At 36.6% G+C, this 16,326-nt stretch overlaps 2 protein-coding genes across 2 annotated transcripts; one reads left to right on the top strand and one right to left on the bottom strand.

The window, feature by feature from the left end:
* The first annotated feature begins 1,457 nt into the window (after positions 1–1,457).
* On the top strand, positions 1,458–2,390 carry LOC123785196 (olfactory receptor 4C11-like). Its single transcript, XM_045786910.2, has one exon. It carries the CDS (start codon positions 1,458–1,460, stop codon positions 2,388–2,390), a length of 933 nt encoding a protein of 310 aa, XP_045642866.2.
* A 9,446-nt stretch (positions 2,391–11,836) lies between these two features.
* On the bottom strand, positions 11,837–12,763 carry LOC123785195 (olfactory receptor 4P4-like). Its single transcript, XM_045786909.2, has one exon. It carries the CDS (start codon positions 12,761–12,763, stop codon positions 11,837–11,839), a length of 927 nt encoding a protein of 308 aa, XP_045642865.2.
* Positions 12,764–16,326: the final 3,563 nt, after the last annotated feature.

Here is a 16,326-nt window from a genome sequence, read left to right as displayed (position 1 = left end):
AGGTCATCCTCCTAACTTTGATTCCAAGAAAGCAATTTCTCCACCCTGAGGCCACAAATATGTGATTTTGGTACTATCTTAAACACAATTAGTTGATATGAGTCCATGTGTGTGTGTGTGTGTGTGTGTGTGTGATATATATTTTATTCTGCTGTTAATGAATATATCACCGTCCTCTGCACCGAGTACTGAACTCTATCACTTTTCAACATAATTTAGAAACCATTGCCTATATACCCACTTCCTTTTTATTGATGATTGCATAAAATGCCATTCCTGATCCATTTAGCTTCCTTTATGATTGGCATTGAAGTTGTTTCTTACCTTTTGCCAACATGGAAAGGACTGCTGTGATTGCCTTTGTGCCTGTGAGTGAGATTACTTGCAGCAAATGGAAACATTAGACCTGAGTCTAAGTGCCATTGAAATATCATCAATGCTTAAAATCACTCCCTGAGAAATTGTACCCCCTTAAACTCCTACCAAAAATGTGTGGGATCAATCATTTCCCACATCATTTTCAGCAGTGTTTGTTAAGATACATTTATCAATGGGGCACCTGGGTGGTTCAGTAGGTTACGTGTCTTCCTTTGGCTCAGGTCATGATGCCAGGCTTAAAAATAACATGAAATTTGAAAAAATATTTTGCTTTATGTCAAATGTTCTCTATTTTTGTTTTATTTAGTCTGAGTATCTTCTTGTGTATTAAAAAATATAATGAAAGACCCATTAAAATACTGAACAAGGCAAAGAATACTTTCAAAAGTACAAAGTTTTATAGAAAACTAATTTAAAACTACAAACAAGTAGAAACTATTGAGAGTTAAAGTAACAGTAATTAAAGAGTCAAACTAATAGATTAAAATAAATTTCACGATAGGCTGAACCAACTGAATGAATGCTCACTGCAAAAATATTGTTTGTTTCTCCCTTCTCTCTCTCTCTCAAGTTACATTAAGGGAAACACTATCAGAAGTTTCTACACCATTCCTTAAATGTTCAGAATAGTTACAAGATGATACTTTATAACTGAATTACCAGGTTCAAGTAGTGTGATAGGACATTATGTAAATCATGCATGAATTTCTCTATTTGGCAAAATTCTACCTAATTGGTCCTTGCTGTAAACTAAAGAAAGACATTCAGCTCAGAAAGATACCCTCTTATCAAATTCCCCAAATTAATGTTTTTTATGCCTGAAGAATTGGGTACTATTTCATTATTGATATATTTCATTGTTTCCTTAAGCAATCAGGTAAAGAGACTGTGAATAAATATTATTTCCACTTTATTCGCAAGAAAACAACATGGAAGGTAAGGGATAACACACAGGTACGTGGCACTTCCATGATCAAGCATATGGATTTGTCCTCCAAATGGAGTATTCATTTCATAATATTTCTTTCTTCGCAGATTAATTATTTCTAACCTGCGCTTTCTCCACTTTGCCTGAAATAATGCAGCAAAATCACAGCGTAACTGAGTTTATACTGCTAGGATTGACTCAAGATCCTATGAAAAAGAAAATGATATTTATAATCTTCTTCATTTTATATATGGGAACCATGGTGGGGAATTTGCTTATTATTGTGACCATCAAGTCCAGCCGGACACTTGGGAGCCCCATGTACTTTTTCCTATTTTATTTGTCCCTTGCTGATTCCTGCTTCTCAACATCCACAGCCCCCAGACTAATTGTGGATTCACTCTCGGTGCAAAGAATCATAACTTACAATGAGTGCATGACTCAAGTCTTCGCACTACATTTCTTTGGCTGCATGGAGGTCTTTGTCCTCATCCTCATGGCCATTGATCGCTATGTGGCCATCTGTAAGCCGTTACATTACCCAGCCATCATGAGTCGGCAGGTCTGCATCATCTTGATTGTTATTGCATGGATAGGGTCTTTTATCCATTCTATAGTTGAGGTTGCCCAGGCCTTGAAATTGCCTTTCTGTGGACCCAATCTGATTGATCATTACTGCTGTGATTTGCAGCCCTTGCTGAAACTTGCCTGCATGGACACCTATCTGATCAACCTAGAATGGGCGACTAACAGCGGGGCAATCTGCACGAGCAGTTTTGTGATTCTAATGATCTCATACATTGTCATCTTGCATTCCCTGCGAAACCACAGTGCAGAAGGGAGGAAAAAAGCTCTCTCTACTTGCACTTCTCACATCATTGTAGTAATCTTATTCTTTGGTCCATGCATGTTCATATATACACGCCCCCCAACCACTTTTCCCATGGACAAGATGGTGACAGTGTTTTATACTATTGGGACCCCTTTTCTCAACCCACTCATCTACACACTGAGGAATGCAGAAGTGAAAAATGCCATGAGAAAGCTCTGGCATATCAAAATCACCTCAGAAAGCAAAAGATGAAATGAGGGCTTTGGCTGATTCCTTAATCTGTAGAGATATCAAATATGACCGTGTATATCCTGACTTGTTGCATACACTCTCATATAATGCAGCTGCTTGCCTTACTTTTTCTGTACTTCTGTCCTGAAACTGGTAGCTTTTCTCATAATGCCAGCCTGGTTCTTTCTTTTCCTGAGAGCTCAGTTCTGGCATTGAGGATTATGAAATGATCCACACATCTCAGTCTACCCTCTGGTTTGATAAGGAGAAAGATATTCATACATTCACAACTGTTCAGTGAGCATCCATAAATAAAGAGTAGCGTGTTCTCTATGACTTGTGATTCTCTCTACAGCACATTTCAAATAAGGTATCCTGCTTTCTTTGAACCCATTCACAGCAAATGAACTAACTTTGTGTGTCAAGAAATTCTTTTCATTATATCATTAGTTTATCTTGAAAAAAGTTCCATGGTAGTGAACTAAAGGCCAAAAGGTTGTATATATAAATATATGTTTTTTTTTCCTTAAATAATTTTTCTTATGTTTCCTTTGACTATTCAGAAAGCTGTGGCATATGTATAGGATTTGTTAAATGTAGTATTACAAAGTACTCATGATACTCAGCTAATTTCTGTGATTGGGATATGGGAACTGCAACAAGAGACTTCTACAACTGTAAGAGGGAAAGACGTAAAAGAATGTATGGGTCAAGACTGAATAAAAATTTAAATACACCATAGGAATGCCTGGGTGGCTCAGTCAGTTGTGTCAGCCTTTGGCTCAACTCAGGATCCCAGGGTCCTGGGATCGAGTACCACATCGGGCTTTTTGCTCAGCGGGGAGTCTGCTTCTCCCTCTGCCTGCTCTGCCTGCCACTTCCCCTGCTTGTGCTCTCTCTCTCTGTGACAAATAAATAAATAAAATCTTAAAAAATAAATAAATACGCCATAGATTCAATATTTTCTGAGATTAAAGTAGAAACTTGTTTGAAGGGAAAAAATGTATATTATTTCATTTACAGTTGGGTTGTATCAATAGAATAAGAGAAAGTATCAGAGGCATTCAGAAACACTCAGGATATTTGTCTCTAGTAATGGAGTTAGAGAGAACCTACTTTTGCAGCAGGAAGCCACTTTCTTTCTGTGTGTGCTTTCCTAAAGGGGTCCTGTGTGTTCACAAGTTAGAATTGCCAGTATAATTCTGATGGTGATACTAAGCAGAGAAGATCAGCAGCCATGCCTTCAATATGTGTATCCCACGGGTTATATCATGAAATTTTGAAATTCATTGATTTGAGAGAGTACAAAAATACTTATTCAAAGGGATACATGTCCCCCAATGTTTATCAGCATGACCTACACTAGCCAAACTGTGGAAACAGCTCAAGTGTCCATTAAATGATGAATGGATAAAGATGTGGTGTATATATATCTATAATGCGCTAATACTCAGCCATCAAAAGGAGTGAGATCTTGCCATTTGCAGTGACAAGGATGGAGCTGGAGTCTATTATGCTATGCAAAAGTAGTAAGTCAGAGAAAGAAAACTACCATATGATTTCACTCACGTTGAATTTAAGAAACAAAACAAATGAGTATAGGGACAAAATGGGGGGGGGCAAACCAAAAAAGAAACTCTTAACCATAGAGAACACATTAATGGTTACTAGAGGGGAGGGGGTAGGAGGATGGGTTAATTAGATGATGAGGATATAAGAGTGATGAGCACTGGTATGGTATGTAAGTGCTGAATCACTAAATTACACACCTAGAACTCCTAGTACACTGTATGTGAAGTAACTGGAATTTAAACCGAAACTTTAAAAAAATAAATGATTTCAGTGTATTCAATTGTACCACATCCTTAATACCTGTGACAAGATTGCATTTCATTTTTCATGCTCTTCCCCGTTATTTACCTAGGAAACCTTTTCAGTACCAATAGTTTCCTCCTGTCAAAGATTATTTTAAAATAAATTCATTAAAATATCATGTTTTCAGTGTTCTCACTACTTTTTGCTTTTGAGGATATTACGATGATAGTGAATGCACTAGTGTCCCAAAGTTGGCCAGTTGACATACAAAAATTAGATAGTTGATGATAGATAGATATAAATATATATTTCAGTTGTGTAAATTGGTTTTTTAACATATCTCTTGTCTTCTCAATAATAGTCATTCTAACAGATGTGAAGTGATATCTCTCTATGATTTTGGTTTGTATTTCCCTGATGATGAATGATGTTGAGCACCTTTTGATGTACCTGGTGGCCATTTCTGTGCCTTTGGAAAATGTCTATTCAGTCCCTCTGCCTATTTTGTAATCAGAGGAGATGAAGGAAATCTCCATAGCATCTGCTCAATTTTCCTGGTAACCTGAAACTGCTCTAAAAAAGTAGAGTCTATTACTTAAAAAGATGTTAAGAAGAAGAGAAAATTGAATAATAGACAAAAACCGTCTACCATTTTAGCTCAAGAGAATATAGAAAAGAAGTAAAATAAGGTACAAGGAGGCCAAAAAACAAACTATAATAAGAAAAATTTATTCCCCAAAATTGAACAATCACATTAAAATCAAATACACTGTACTTGAAAAGCCCAAGTTGGCAGGAGAGACAGAATAATCTTCAGCAAAGAAAAGTAATGGACTAATGATACACACATCAATATGATAAATCCCGGACAAAGAGACCATGCACTATGAGTAAATGCTGTGACTCAATTTTCATGAAGTTATACAATAGACAGCACTAAAGCAGAGTGATACAAATCAGGACAATAATTTCATCTGGTGGAATTAACCGAAGAGGAGCATGACAGAACTTTCTGGATTAATGAACGTATTCTAGATCTTGAATTTGTTAATGGCTATGTGAGTATATACATTTATCAAAACTCATCAAACCATATACTTAAAAGGTCTGCTGTTCATTGCATGTAAAATTTATCTTGGAAAAGAATTGTATTACTGAAAAAACACGTTCCCAATATCTCTAACGCCCCCCCAAAAAAATGCCTATTAAAGTTAGTGATCATTTCCAGAGTAAAAAAGCAGAACAGTGACTGTCATTAAGAATTTCAATCCCATGAGTGGGAGATGTACAATATTTTATTTGAAATGACTATATCATAGTGACTTTGAATAGCTGTCTTAGACTTCACCAAAATGAAAATCTTTTGTACTGAAAATTATGTCATCAACAAAGTGAAAAGCCAACCCACAGATTGGGAGAAAATACTTGCAAATCATGTATCTGAAAAAGGAACTTGACTTCAGAGTCTGTAAAGAACTCCTACCACTTAATAATAAAAAGACAAGAACCCAACTTAAAATTTGGCAAAATATCTGAATAAACATATATCCACAAAAATACACAAATGCCCAAAAGAACAGTAAAAGATGTTCAACACCTTTAGATAATAGGAAATGCAAACCTCACCCATAATGAGATACTGCTTTAACCAACTAGGATGTCTAGAATCAAAAAAGACACGCAATAATAAGTTTTAGTGAGGAGGTAGAGAAATAGGAGTTCTCATAAATTTCTGGGGGTATTGTAGAATAGTGCAACGACTTTTTAAAAATCTTTTATGTATTTGTCAGAGAGAGAACACAAGTAGGGGAAGCAGCAGGCAGAGGGAGAAGCAGGCTCCCCACCGAGCAAGGAGCCTAATGTGGGACTCGATTCCAGGACCCTGGGATCACAACCTGAACTGAAGGCAGATGCTCAGCCTACTGACGTACCCAGGTGTCCCTGGTGCAATGAATTTGGAAAACAATGTGGCAGCTCCTCAAATGGTTAAACATATAATACCACTGACCCAGCAATTCTTTTTTTTTTTTTTTAGTGAAGCTGACTTTATTTATTTATTTATTTATTAATCATAATATTTTTATTATATTATGTTAGTCACCATACAGTACATCCCTGTTTTTTTATGTAAAGTTCGATGATTCATTAGTTGTGTATAACACCCAGTGCTCCATGCAATACGTGCCCTCCTTACTACCCATCACCAGCCTATCCCATTCCCCCACCCCCCTCCCCTCTGAAGCCCTCAGTTTGTTTTTCAGAGAGTGAAGCTGACTTTAATCTCAATTCTAGGCAAAAGCAACTGATGTCAAGCCTAAACATTCTATACAGCCTCCTGGTAACTGGGTGTGGAATGGCAGCACAACCCAGGTAGAGCCAATGCACTCATGGATTTCTAGAGAAAGACTCTTCCTAGTATCTTCTTGTCTTGAAACTTGGAAAGTTTTTGAGGTTGGAGTCATTACCACCATCTTGCTACCATGTGAAGTCTGAATCCGAGACTCCAGAGTAAAATGACCCAGCAATTCTAATCTTAAGCTCCACCCAAGGGAATGTAAACATATACTCTCACAAAAACTTGTACACCAATGTTCATAGCATCATTATTCATAATAGTTAAAATGGGGGAACAATCTACATGTCAATAAACTGATGAATGGGTAACATATATTCATAAAATGGAATTTTATTCATCAACATAAAGGAAAGAAATATTGATACTTGCCACAATGTGAATGCAAGAACATTATGCTAAATGAAAGCAATAAGTTACAAAATATAACATACTGTACAATTCCTTTTCTACTGTGAAAGAAACTAGATTATGGGGTGCCTGGATGGCTCAGTTGGTTAATCATGCAACTTTTGATTTCTGCTCTGGTCATTATCTCAGGGACATGGTATCGAGCCCTGTGTGCTGAGCACAGAGCTGGCTTGAGATTTCCTTCTATACCCTTCCCTCCATTCTACACAACCCTATCCCATCCCTTACCTCCTGGCTCTATGCATATACACACTCTCTCTCAAAAAAAACCAAACAAAACAAACAAAAAAACAAAACGGAGATTAGCATTTGCCTACGACTGCTAGTGAGGATGATGGAGAGATATGTGACTACAAATGGGTATGGAAATTCTTTTTAAGGTGGCAAAATGTTTAAAATTAGATAGTCTTGATTGTTTCACAATGTTCCATACTAAAAATCATTACATTATATACTTTAAATAAGTGAATTGTTTAGTACGTGTATTATATACACAATAAAGCTGTTAAAAACAGATAAATGTTAAATCTTGTGATGATTTGTACAGAATAAAAGTCCATAGAGCAACTATTAATAAAAATTGATTTCCCATGAATAAAAGATTTGTAAATATGTATTAAAATCAGTGCATAACCGTGACTTTGAATTTCTATTATGATTAAAATACAACATACTGTCTGTAGTTAATAACGCTAAAATCTGTATTTGAAAACCACAAAGAGTAGCTCTTGAAATTTTTCACCACAAGAAAAAATTATAACTCTGTGTGGTGGTGGATGTTAACTAGATTTATTGAGGTAATCCATTTGAAATATACACACATTTGAATCATGAGATTGTACACCTGAAACCACTAATAATGTTATATGCTAATGACATCTCAGTAAAAACCAAACCAAAACAAAAAAAACAGTGGACTCTATCTCTCCTTGCCTTTGTTCTGGGCTAAACTTGTGACACATCTCACATGTGACCTTTAACCACATGAACAGAAGGTGGTAAAAGTGAAGTTGTATAATCCCTAAAGGTTGGCTTGAGAGGCCTTGAAGCTTTTGTTTTTGAGAAATCACCACTGCCCTGAAACAACTGTTGTGGGGTACAGCCCAGTCTACACTCTTGAAGAATGAACAAGAACAAATAAATATTATCCATTTGTAACTTTCCTCCACAATACTCTTTCCTGTATGTCTTTGCACATAAATCTTGACTACCAGGAGATGTTAGTTCTACTGAAGTTCTGACATCCCTGAGAAGGTAAAAGCTGGCAGATTTATTACTCTCAAAGACCAAGGAGCAGGACATGTGTAATATATTCACGCTCCTACCAACGACTATACATTTATTTCTGTTCACAAAAGGTCCTCAGGGTCAATCCCAATCAGAGGAGCTCAGAGAGTCTACTCTTGGTTCCCTGGAAAGAGATCATTTCTTTCATTAGAACCTAGACTCTCCCCAGTTTCATTAAGGGTGAGTCTGGTTTATACCTCTTCTTTCATGGACATATGATCACAGGACTGGGGCCTGGAGTTTACAGTTTTTGTAGTTTTACAACCTCGCTGTTACAAGATGACAGGTAGGACTCTGAGTAGAGCCTTCATTGATGAAAATAAATGGCACCCTTCTCATTTTCCAGATGGATAAACCAGTTCCTTTCACAGTGGAAAACAACAAAAATGTGTCTCCCTCTGTCTTCCAACCAGTGGTTATACTGCTGTCCCTGGGAGAAGCAGGGACATTTTTAAACGTGTTCTCTTGCACTGCTCAGTTTAATATGTGAGAATAGATTTCATGTTCCTCCATACGTCATCCCCTTTTTCATTCAAACATATCCAGGAGAAAAACATTTGTCACATGTCAGAGTCTCTAGAATTTCGCCATGTTTATAACAACTCAGTGGGAAAGCCTCATTTTGACAGTGTTTCAATATATCCATAGCTTCCATACTGACCATTCTTGTTTTGAGGTACAATGCACCTTCATCACTTTATTCACATCTTCAAAATAGTCTTCATTTTATATTTTAGTATTAAAAGATCAACCAGCGAAGAGCCCCAGAGTATAAAGAGAGAGAGACAATGCCGAACTTTCATAACTGTCAATGGTAATGTTAAACATCACATGTCCAGGATATAAACTTTCAATTTCAGCAAAGACTAAGATACCATTTCTGTTTTATGCCTGAGGAAAAGAGAGCTGCCTGAAGTATACCTGATCCTGCCCTGGATCAGCTGAAACCACCTTTCGCAAAGACACATGAGCAAAAATGAAATGCTTATTGTATAAGCTACAAATATTGCAATGGCTTGTTACACAGCATAATTGAGCTGACTGATCCTGGAATAGCATGGCCAAACTCTAAAAGTGGACATTGAGGCATATTCATGAGTTGATAAAACCTCCAGTATGTTTAGTGTAAGGTACCTTGAAAGAAGCCTAGGAAAGGCTGAGCAAGAGAGAACGGGCATGAGCGATGGCACATAACCTTGCTTATAAACGTAAAGGACAAATTCCAAATACCAAGGATGCAGCCAACCTCCCTGTTCACTATTTCATCCATAGATAACACACAGGAAAAGAAGGACATATTTATTATTCTTGGTAGGTTCCTTTGCGCCCCTCCTTTGTTGATAAATTGGAAGAAGAATGTTAAAAAAAGGTACATAAGAGCCAGGTTCACATGGACTTCTTTCTGAAAGGCCTGACTTCTTTGGGGAAGCACCAAACAGCAAATTTGTTACAATAAGCAAATTAAATTCATTCCAGAGAATGTAGCCTATATACGCATCAATAACAGGCTTATTAAAAATAAACAGCAGAATTAGGCACCAGCCCATACAACTGTAGACATTTCTGTTCACCTTCAGCTTTCTGAATTGGAGAATCCCACCAGGACATAATCACCAGCACATCAACATCAAAACAAAATCCTGACTTTCTCTGCTACTGTCTTTCTTACGTCCTTTTCAATGCACTTCATTATTTTTCTGCCCCCCCTTACTTTCTAAGTTCACTAATTTGCAGGCAGTACACATGTCAGGGTCTTTTGGGGAGAGAAAAGCTATGGCTGAAATCATCAACAAATATGGCTAATTTCTGTAAATGAACTCCTCACTGCAAAGCCCAGATTCCTGCAGACCCATAAACACAGAGAACAAACCAGTGGGAAGGTAGGGTGGAGGGGGGGGGCGGAGATTGGGCACAATGGGTGAAGGGAAGTAGAAGATACAGGCTTCCATTTACATTTACAGAATGAATAAGTTATGGGAATAAAAGACATAGCGTAGTGAATATCGTCTACGGTATTATGATAGCAGTGCCTGGGGACAGATGGTACCTACGCTTGTGGTGAGCACAGCAAAACACAGAGATCTGTGGAATCACTACCTGAAACTAATGCAACATTGTGTATAGATCGAGTATACTCAAATCAAAACAAAACGAAACAAAAACCAGACTTCTGTTGCACAAAAGACAATAATACTTCAAGTAAATACAAAGCAATATCTTTGTGGGGACTGTGGTGAAGAGGATGGAGCACCAGAAAATAACGAGTCTGTGCCTCTCATATTTGAAAACTTGATGATTCCATCCCCCGGAACTCAGTTCCTCATGTCTTGCTAGTGGATGACCCTTGATGATGTCACACGCCCCTTCCAATTCACAAAGTTTGAGTATTCTTGTATAAACTGAGGAAACACCTCAATGCACCAAAGTTGTCCTTGGTCTATGCCCCAGTTTTCAGTTGGATACATATGTTTCTCAGTCTAACCTTCCTTGTTTCTCACTAATATAAGCGTCTGCCTGAATAGAACGGACCCAATTTCAGACAGCGTGAATGGTGGGGGGGGGGGGGGAATGTCAAAATATGCTGTTTGCATAACGAGCAGTGAGGCTTAATAAAATGCACCCCCTGAATTTATATCCAACTATTAAGCTATGTGGTACTTTTTTTTTTTCTTGTAAGATGTGATTTATTTATTTTAGAGAGAGAAAGAGAGAACAGGAGCATGGGGAGGGAGAAAGGGAGAGGAAGAGGGACAAGCAGACTCCCACTAAGTGGGGAGTAGGTCACAGGCTCAATACCAGGACCTTGAGATCAGGACCTGAACCAAAGTCAGATGCTTAATCCATGAACCAATGAGCCACCCTTAGCTGTGTGGCTCCTTAAAGACAGGATCCTTTACAGAATGAGAGATTCTTCACTTTGCACATTTACAAAAAGCATCAATTTGTATGCTCATGAGGGATTTTCAACAAGGTTATAAATATGCCATGGAATTACATTTAAAGGATTGAAAATGATGTTCATTATCTAATTTGAAACTTATAATTTCTGGAATACACCATCAACAGGGTACTAAGAATGAACTATAAGAACATCCATAAGGAAGTGTGAATAGTGTAATTACATTGCATTACATTATTTTAGAAGCATTGTTTATGTAAAAAGAGTTAAAATATACAACACTTGCAAATTTTTAGGCATTGCTTCCTTGTTTTATTGCACCTCTGTGAGAGGTGTCTTAATCAAGAGTCTGTTTCCTAAAGCAGGGCAGAACAGTCAAACCATGTAATCCTTACAGTGTGTCCTGATAAAAGTGCTGTAATGTACACTATGTCTAAGATCATGAAGGACAGAATGTTCCAGAATACCAAACATAATTTCCACAATGTCAAAGCTGGATGGGACCTGGAGGTCATGTGATTTGTTCCCCTTCTACAGAGCCAGAAAACTAAAGTAACAGAAAGAGGGTAGCTGAGGGGCCTTCTCTCTTCGAGTCTCACAACTTTTGATGACAGCACACCACCTCTCTGTACTTGCTGTACTTGTTGACATTAGGATTCTGTGGATTGAAGGAGATCCAACCAAGGGTTTGAACTCAAGACTTCATTTTCCTTCAGACCGTGTGTCCCGGCACCACATTTTCCTCATGGCATTCTTCATGTCTGTGTTTCTCAGTGTGTAGATGAGAGGGTTGAACATGGGGGCAATCATGGTGTAAAATAGGGCAAAAACTTTGTCATTACTGATGGAATCAGCCGTGGGGACATACGTGAAGATGAGGGGCAGGAAGAACATGAACACGACAGTGATGTGTGAGCCGCAGGTGGAGAGGGCTTTGCGGCAGCCCTGAGACGACCGGGTCTTCAGGGTGGACAGGATGATGATATAAGAAATTACCAAGGCAACAAAGGTCAAAATGGACAGCACTCCAGTGGTGGTAATAATCACAATAACCAACAAGCTAGTGTCCATGCAGGCCAGCTTCAGCAAGGGGAAAATGTCACAGAAATAGTGGTCTATCTGATTTGGGCCACAGAAGGGAAGTTCAATGATAATCAATACCTGAAGAAATGAATGGATAAATGCTCCGAGAATCGAGGCCATCAGAAGGACACAGCACACCGGTCTGTTCATGATGACCATATAGTGAAGGGGTCTGCAGATGGCTGCGTAACGGTCATAGGCCATGGACACCAAGATGAAGATCTCAGTGGCACCAAAGAAGTGGGCAAAGAACATCTGGGCTATGCAGCTGTTGTAGGAGATGGTCTTCTGCTGGGCCAGTAGGTCTGTGATCAGTTTGGGGGCCACCGTAGAAGTGAAGCAGACATCCATGAAAGACAGGTAGCTCAGGAAAAAGTACATGGGGTGTTCACGGAGACGGCTTCCCCTGATGGTGAAGAGAATGAGAAAGTTTCCGAAGAGAATCGCAATGTAGCAAAGTGAGAACACCACAAAGCAGGCAACCTTTTTATCCTCATCACTAAAGAGTCCCAGGAGGATAAACTCTGTGATGTTTTCATGTCCCATTGCTTCTGTGGATTTGATCATGTAGGGGAGAAAGTTAATGGACTGGAAACACTCAACTTTTAAAACTATTGATTTATTTTAAAAGTCATTCATTTATTCAATAACACATATTGATTGTTAATTATGATACAATCACCATAATTAGTGCTAAGGGTACAGACGGCAGTGTACAAAATACATACATTGTCTACCCACAAGTAGATACAGTTCATTAGAGTAGACATATAATAACAATAATAGCACAAATAATTAATTGAAAATATCACAAATCCCAAAGTTTCACACTTACTATGAACAACAGGATGACTAATTTAGAAGACGAAATGTTCTTTTTTAGGTGAATTTTGAGATGCAATTACAGTAGTATACCTTATGAGTGATTTTAGAATCCCTGGTTTGCACAAACAGCAATGAGGTTATCTGTTCTTCAAGGGCAGTGTTATCATTCACTGTCCTTCCCAGTGACTAAATCTGTGCTGAATCCTGAAAGTTCAGTAACGTCTTTAGACATCAGTGAGCTCATAACTTTAAATATTAGCTCTCTAGGTGACAATTTCAGAAAGTGTTTTCAGCACCTTTCCATGAACATTGAGCAATGATCAGATCTTAGGGAAAATGGGTTGCTCTACTGTATGGGATTGGAGTACATTTGTGGCTTCCTGTAATTGAATGCGTTTCCGAGTTCACGTTCCAGTCTAACCCAGGAGTTTTCTGGCACTTCCCAGTAGGACAGCATCCTTGGAGGGGCAAATTGCCTCCAGAGATTCTTTTTCACTAGATCTGTTTAACCACCTGGTATTTCTTTGAGTTGAGCCACTTTCTTTCCCTAGCAGGCTCACTACAGGCTCATGGGTCCCAGTCCTGAAATATTTTAATTAAAAAGGATGTATTGCTTTGGTGCAAAACATTAAACTATATCTCTTACTTCATTTTGGCAAAAAATGCATCACAAAACTGCTAAACTCAGTGCCCAGTTGTACAAACATATACTGTACACACTGATAAAATGTGTCAGCTTATTTTGAAGGATTATAACAGCAACTGAACAATGCTTTTTACTTTTACTCTTATAATGTGAGTTCCTATGAGATTATTGTAGAAAAATGCACATTGGGCATACAAAGAGATTTTTAATAGGATTGTAGGGAGTTTTTGGGTTGAATTCCATCCATGAACCCCAAATTAACATCTTGTGGCCTAATTTCTTGCAAAAATCTCTGGAAATAGTACTGTCACACAAGCAAAATCATAGTAATGATTCTGGGCTATGGTGTCATTTGTTTAAAATAAATGGTTCAAGATTATTTTATCTACGAGTTATCTATTTGTCCTTAAAAATAGAATTTCCTCATTGAATATAGAATTGTATTAAAAGATATGAAAAGATTGTATCAAGTTAAAAGATTATACCATGCTTATGGTTAAGGAGGATCAATAGATAAGAAAGATGTTAATTATTAAAACCCAAATTAATCAATACATTCAATAATTAAAACAAAAATTCTGACAAACTTTTTCATGGAAAGCTGATTTCAAAATTCAGAAAGAATTAAAATGCAGAGTAGTTAAGCTAACTTTTTCAAAGGAAGAACAAAGAGAATAGATGTATCTTCCAGAATTCAAGTATAGTACAAAGCTATGGCAATTAAAAAGTTGTAGGTAGGGGTTATCTCGGTGGCTCAGTAGGTTAAGCATCCGACTCTTGGTTTTGGCTCATGTCATGATCTCAGGATTGCGAGATCAAGCCCAGTGTTGGGCTCCGTGCTCAGCGCGGACTCGTCTTGAGATTCTTTCTCCCTCTCTCTCAGCCCCTCTTGTTCTTGCTCTCGCTCTTTCTCTCTCTCTCAAAAACAAATCTTTATAAACAAAGTCGTAGGTAAAGACAGATTGCTGGATTTGAAGACACTCAAAAAATACAGACACATATATTGGAATTTATTCCATATTTAAGTTCAAATTTCATTATTGATATGAACTCCAGTTAATTAAATTGATGTGAATTTTAATAACTGATGTTAAGACTTTGAATCTCTTGCTGAAAACAATATACCTTACAAGGCCCCCAAAATTATAATCCAGATGGGAGAAGGATAGAAATGTATTGAACAAAAGCAAAAAAAAAAAAAAAAAAAAAAAAGTTTTGAGACATAATTAGAATGGGTTTCTATCTTAAGTAGGAACATTTTTTAAACAAAATACAAAAACCAAATTCATAAAAAAATATAAAATCTATTTTAAAACTTCCTATATGACAAAATTTCATATAAACCAAATGTTTTTAGAAGTACCAAATGGGAGTAAATATTTATAAATACTATGAATCAATCGCATAAATGTAAATAGCCCAATTTTCTAAAAAAAGTGAAATATTTGACAGGGCAATACACAGAAAGGAAATCACAACTGTCAAAAACTGTACATCGAAATATTCAAGCTCATTAGAATCAGGGAAATGCAGATTCAACAAGAATGAGATACTATATTTGCACCTATCAACTTCATAAAAATAAAATTTAAAAGGCTGTCCGTTAAAATTTTGATGAGTGACCCAGCAAAACTACCCTAGAAAGCATACAAAAGGATATTCCTCACAAACTCATTCAAATTTGGAAATTAGAAGTGATCTAAAACTTGACACTAACATAATGTAATAAAAAAACATTAAAAATAAATAAATAAATAAATAAATAAATAAATAAATAAATAAATAAATAAGAAATAAGAATTAGACCATAATTTATGGTCTATCTTATATTAAAGAATTCCAGATTTTATCAAGACTTTACTGTCTGTATAACACACAATGAAGAAAAGATGAGTTGGTTTCATTGAATCAAATGGAGAAATAAATAAGCTGATGAAAGGTCAATAGTACCTTCCATTAAATTTCATACTAAAATTAAAAAAAATAAAATAAAAAATAAAACTTGACAATAGAATGGAAATAAGGTGTGGTATGTTCTCATTACGGAAAACTAGACAAATTTAAATGTTCAAGCCCTACGAGACATCTACCATGATAGAAATCACTAAGACATACTTTGTGTGAAAAACATGATAAAGTTCATAATAATAATCACAGTATGATAACGTGCATGTTAAAAAAAAATTACAGCCACAAAATACCATGTAATTTCTGTGAGAAGTTCTTTGTTTATAAATTAATATAAAAAAGTGTGGAAGAAAGATTTACTTCTCAGAAATAAAGGAGGTGATGGCCAAAGGAAATTTTGGTGTTATACAATGTTATACAATGTTATACAATGTTTTAATTTCTTTATTAAAGTGATTGTATTTCATTATTACTTTTGTAATTAAAGTTAATTTTAAAACTCGTCATTTTATAGTTTTGGTTTCAGAAGACAATACATAAGAAATGAAATGAAGCAGAATAAAGAGTGAACTTTTCCTGGACTTCAGTAAACTTAAATAGCTGTTTATCACTAATTAGTAAAGCAGTGATAATAGTACCTATCACACAAGATTCTTGTGGGAATCGAATTAAAATAGTCATATAAAATATTTAGCTAAGGATATGTGCATATATTACATTCTTAGAATTA

The sequence above is a fragment of the Ursus americanus genome, chromosome 24 (assembly GCF_024610735.1).
Source record: "Ursus americanus isolate L20-20 chromosome 24, mUrsAme1.1.p, whole genome shotgun sequence".
Classification (NCBI taxonomy): domain Eukaryota; kingdom Metazoa; phylum Chordata; class Mammalia; order Carnivora; family Ursidae; genus Ursus; species Ursus americanus.
This window is presented reverse-complemented; position numbering and strand designations above follow the sequence as displayed.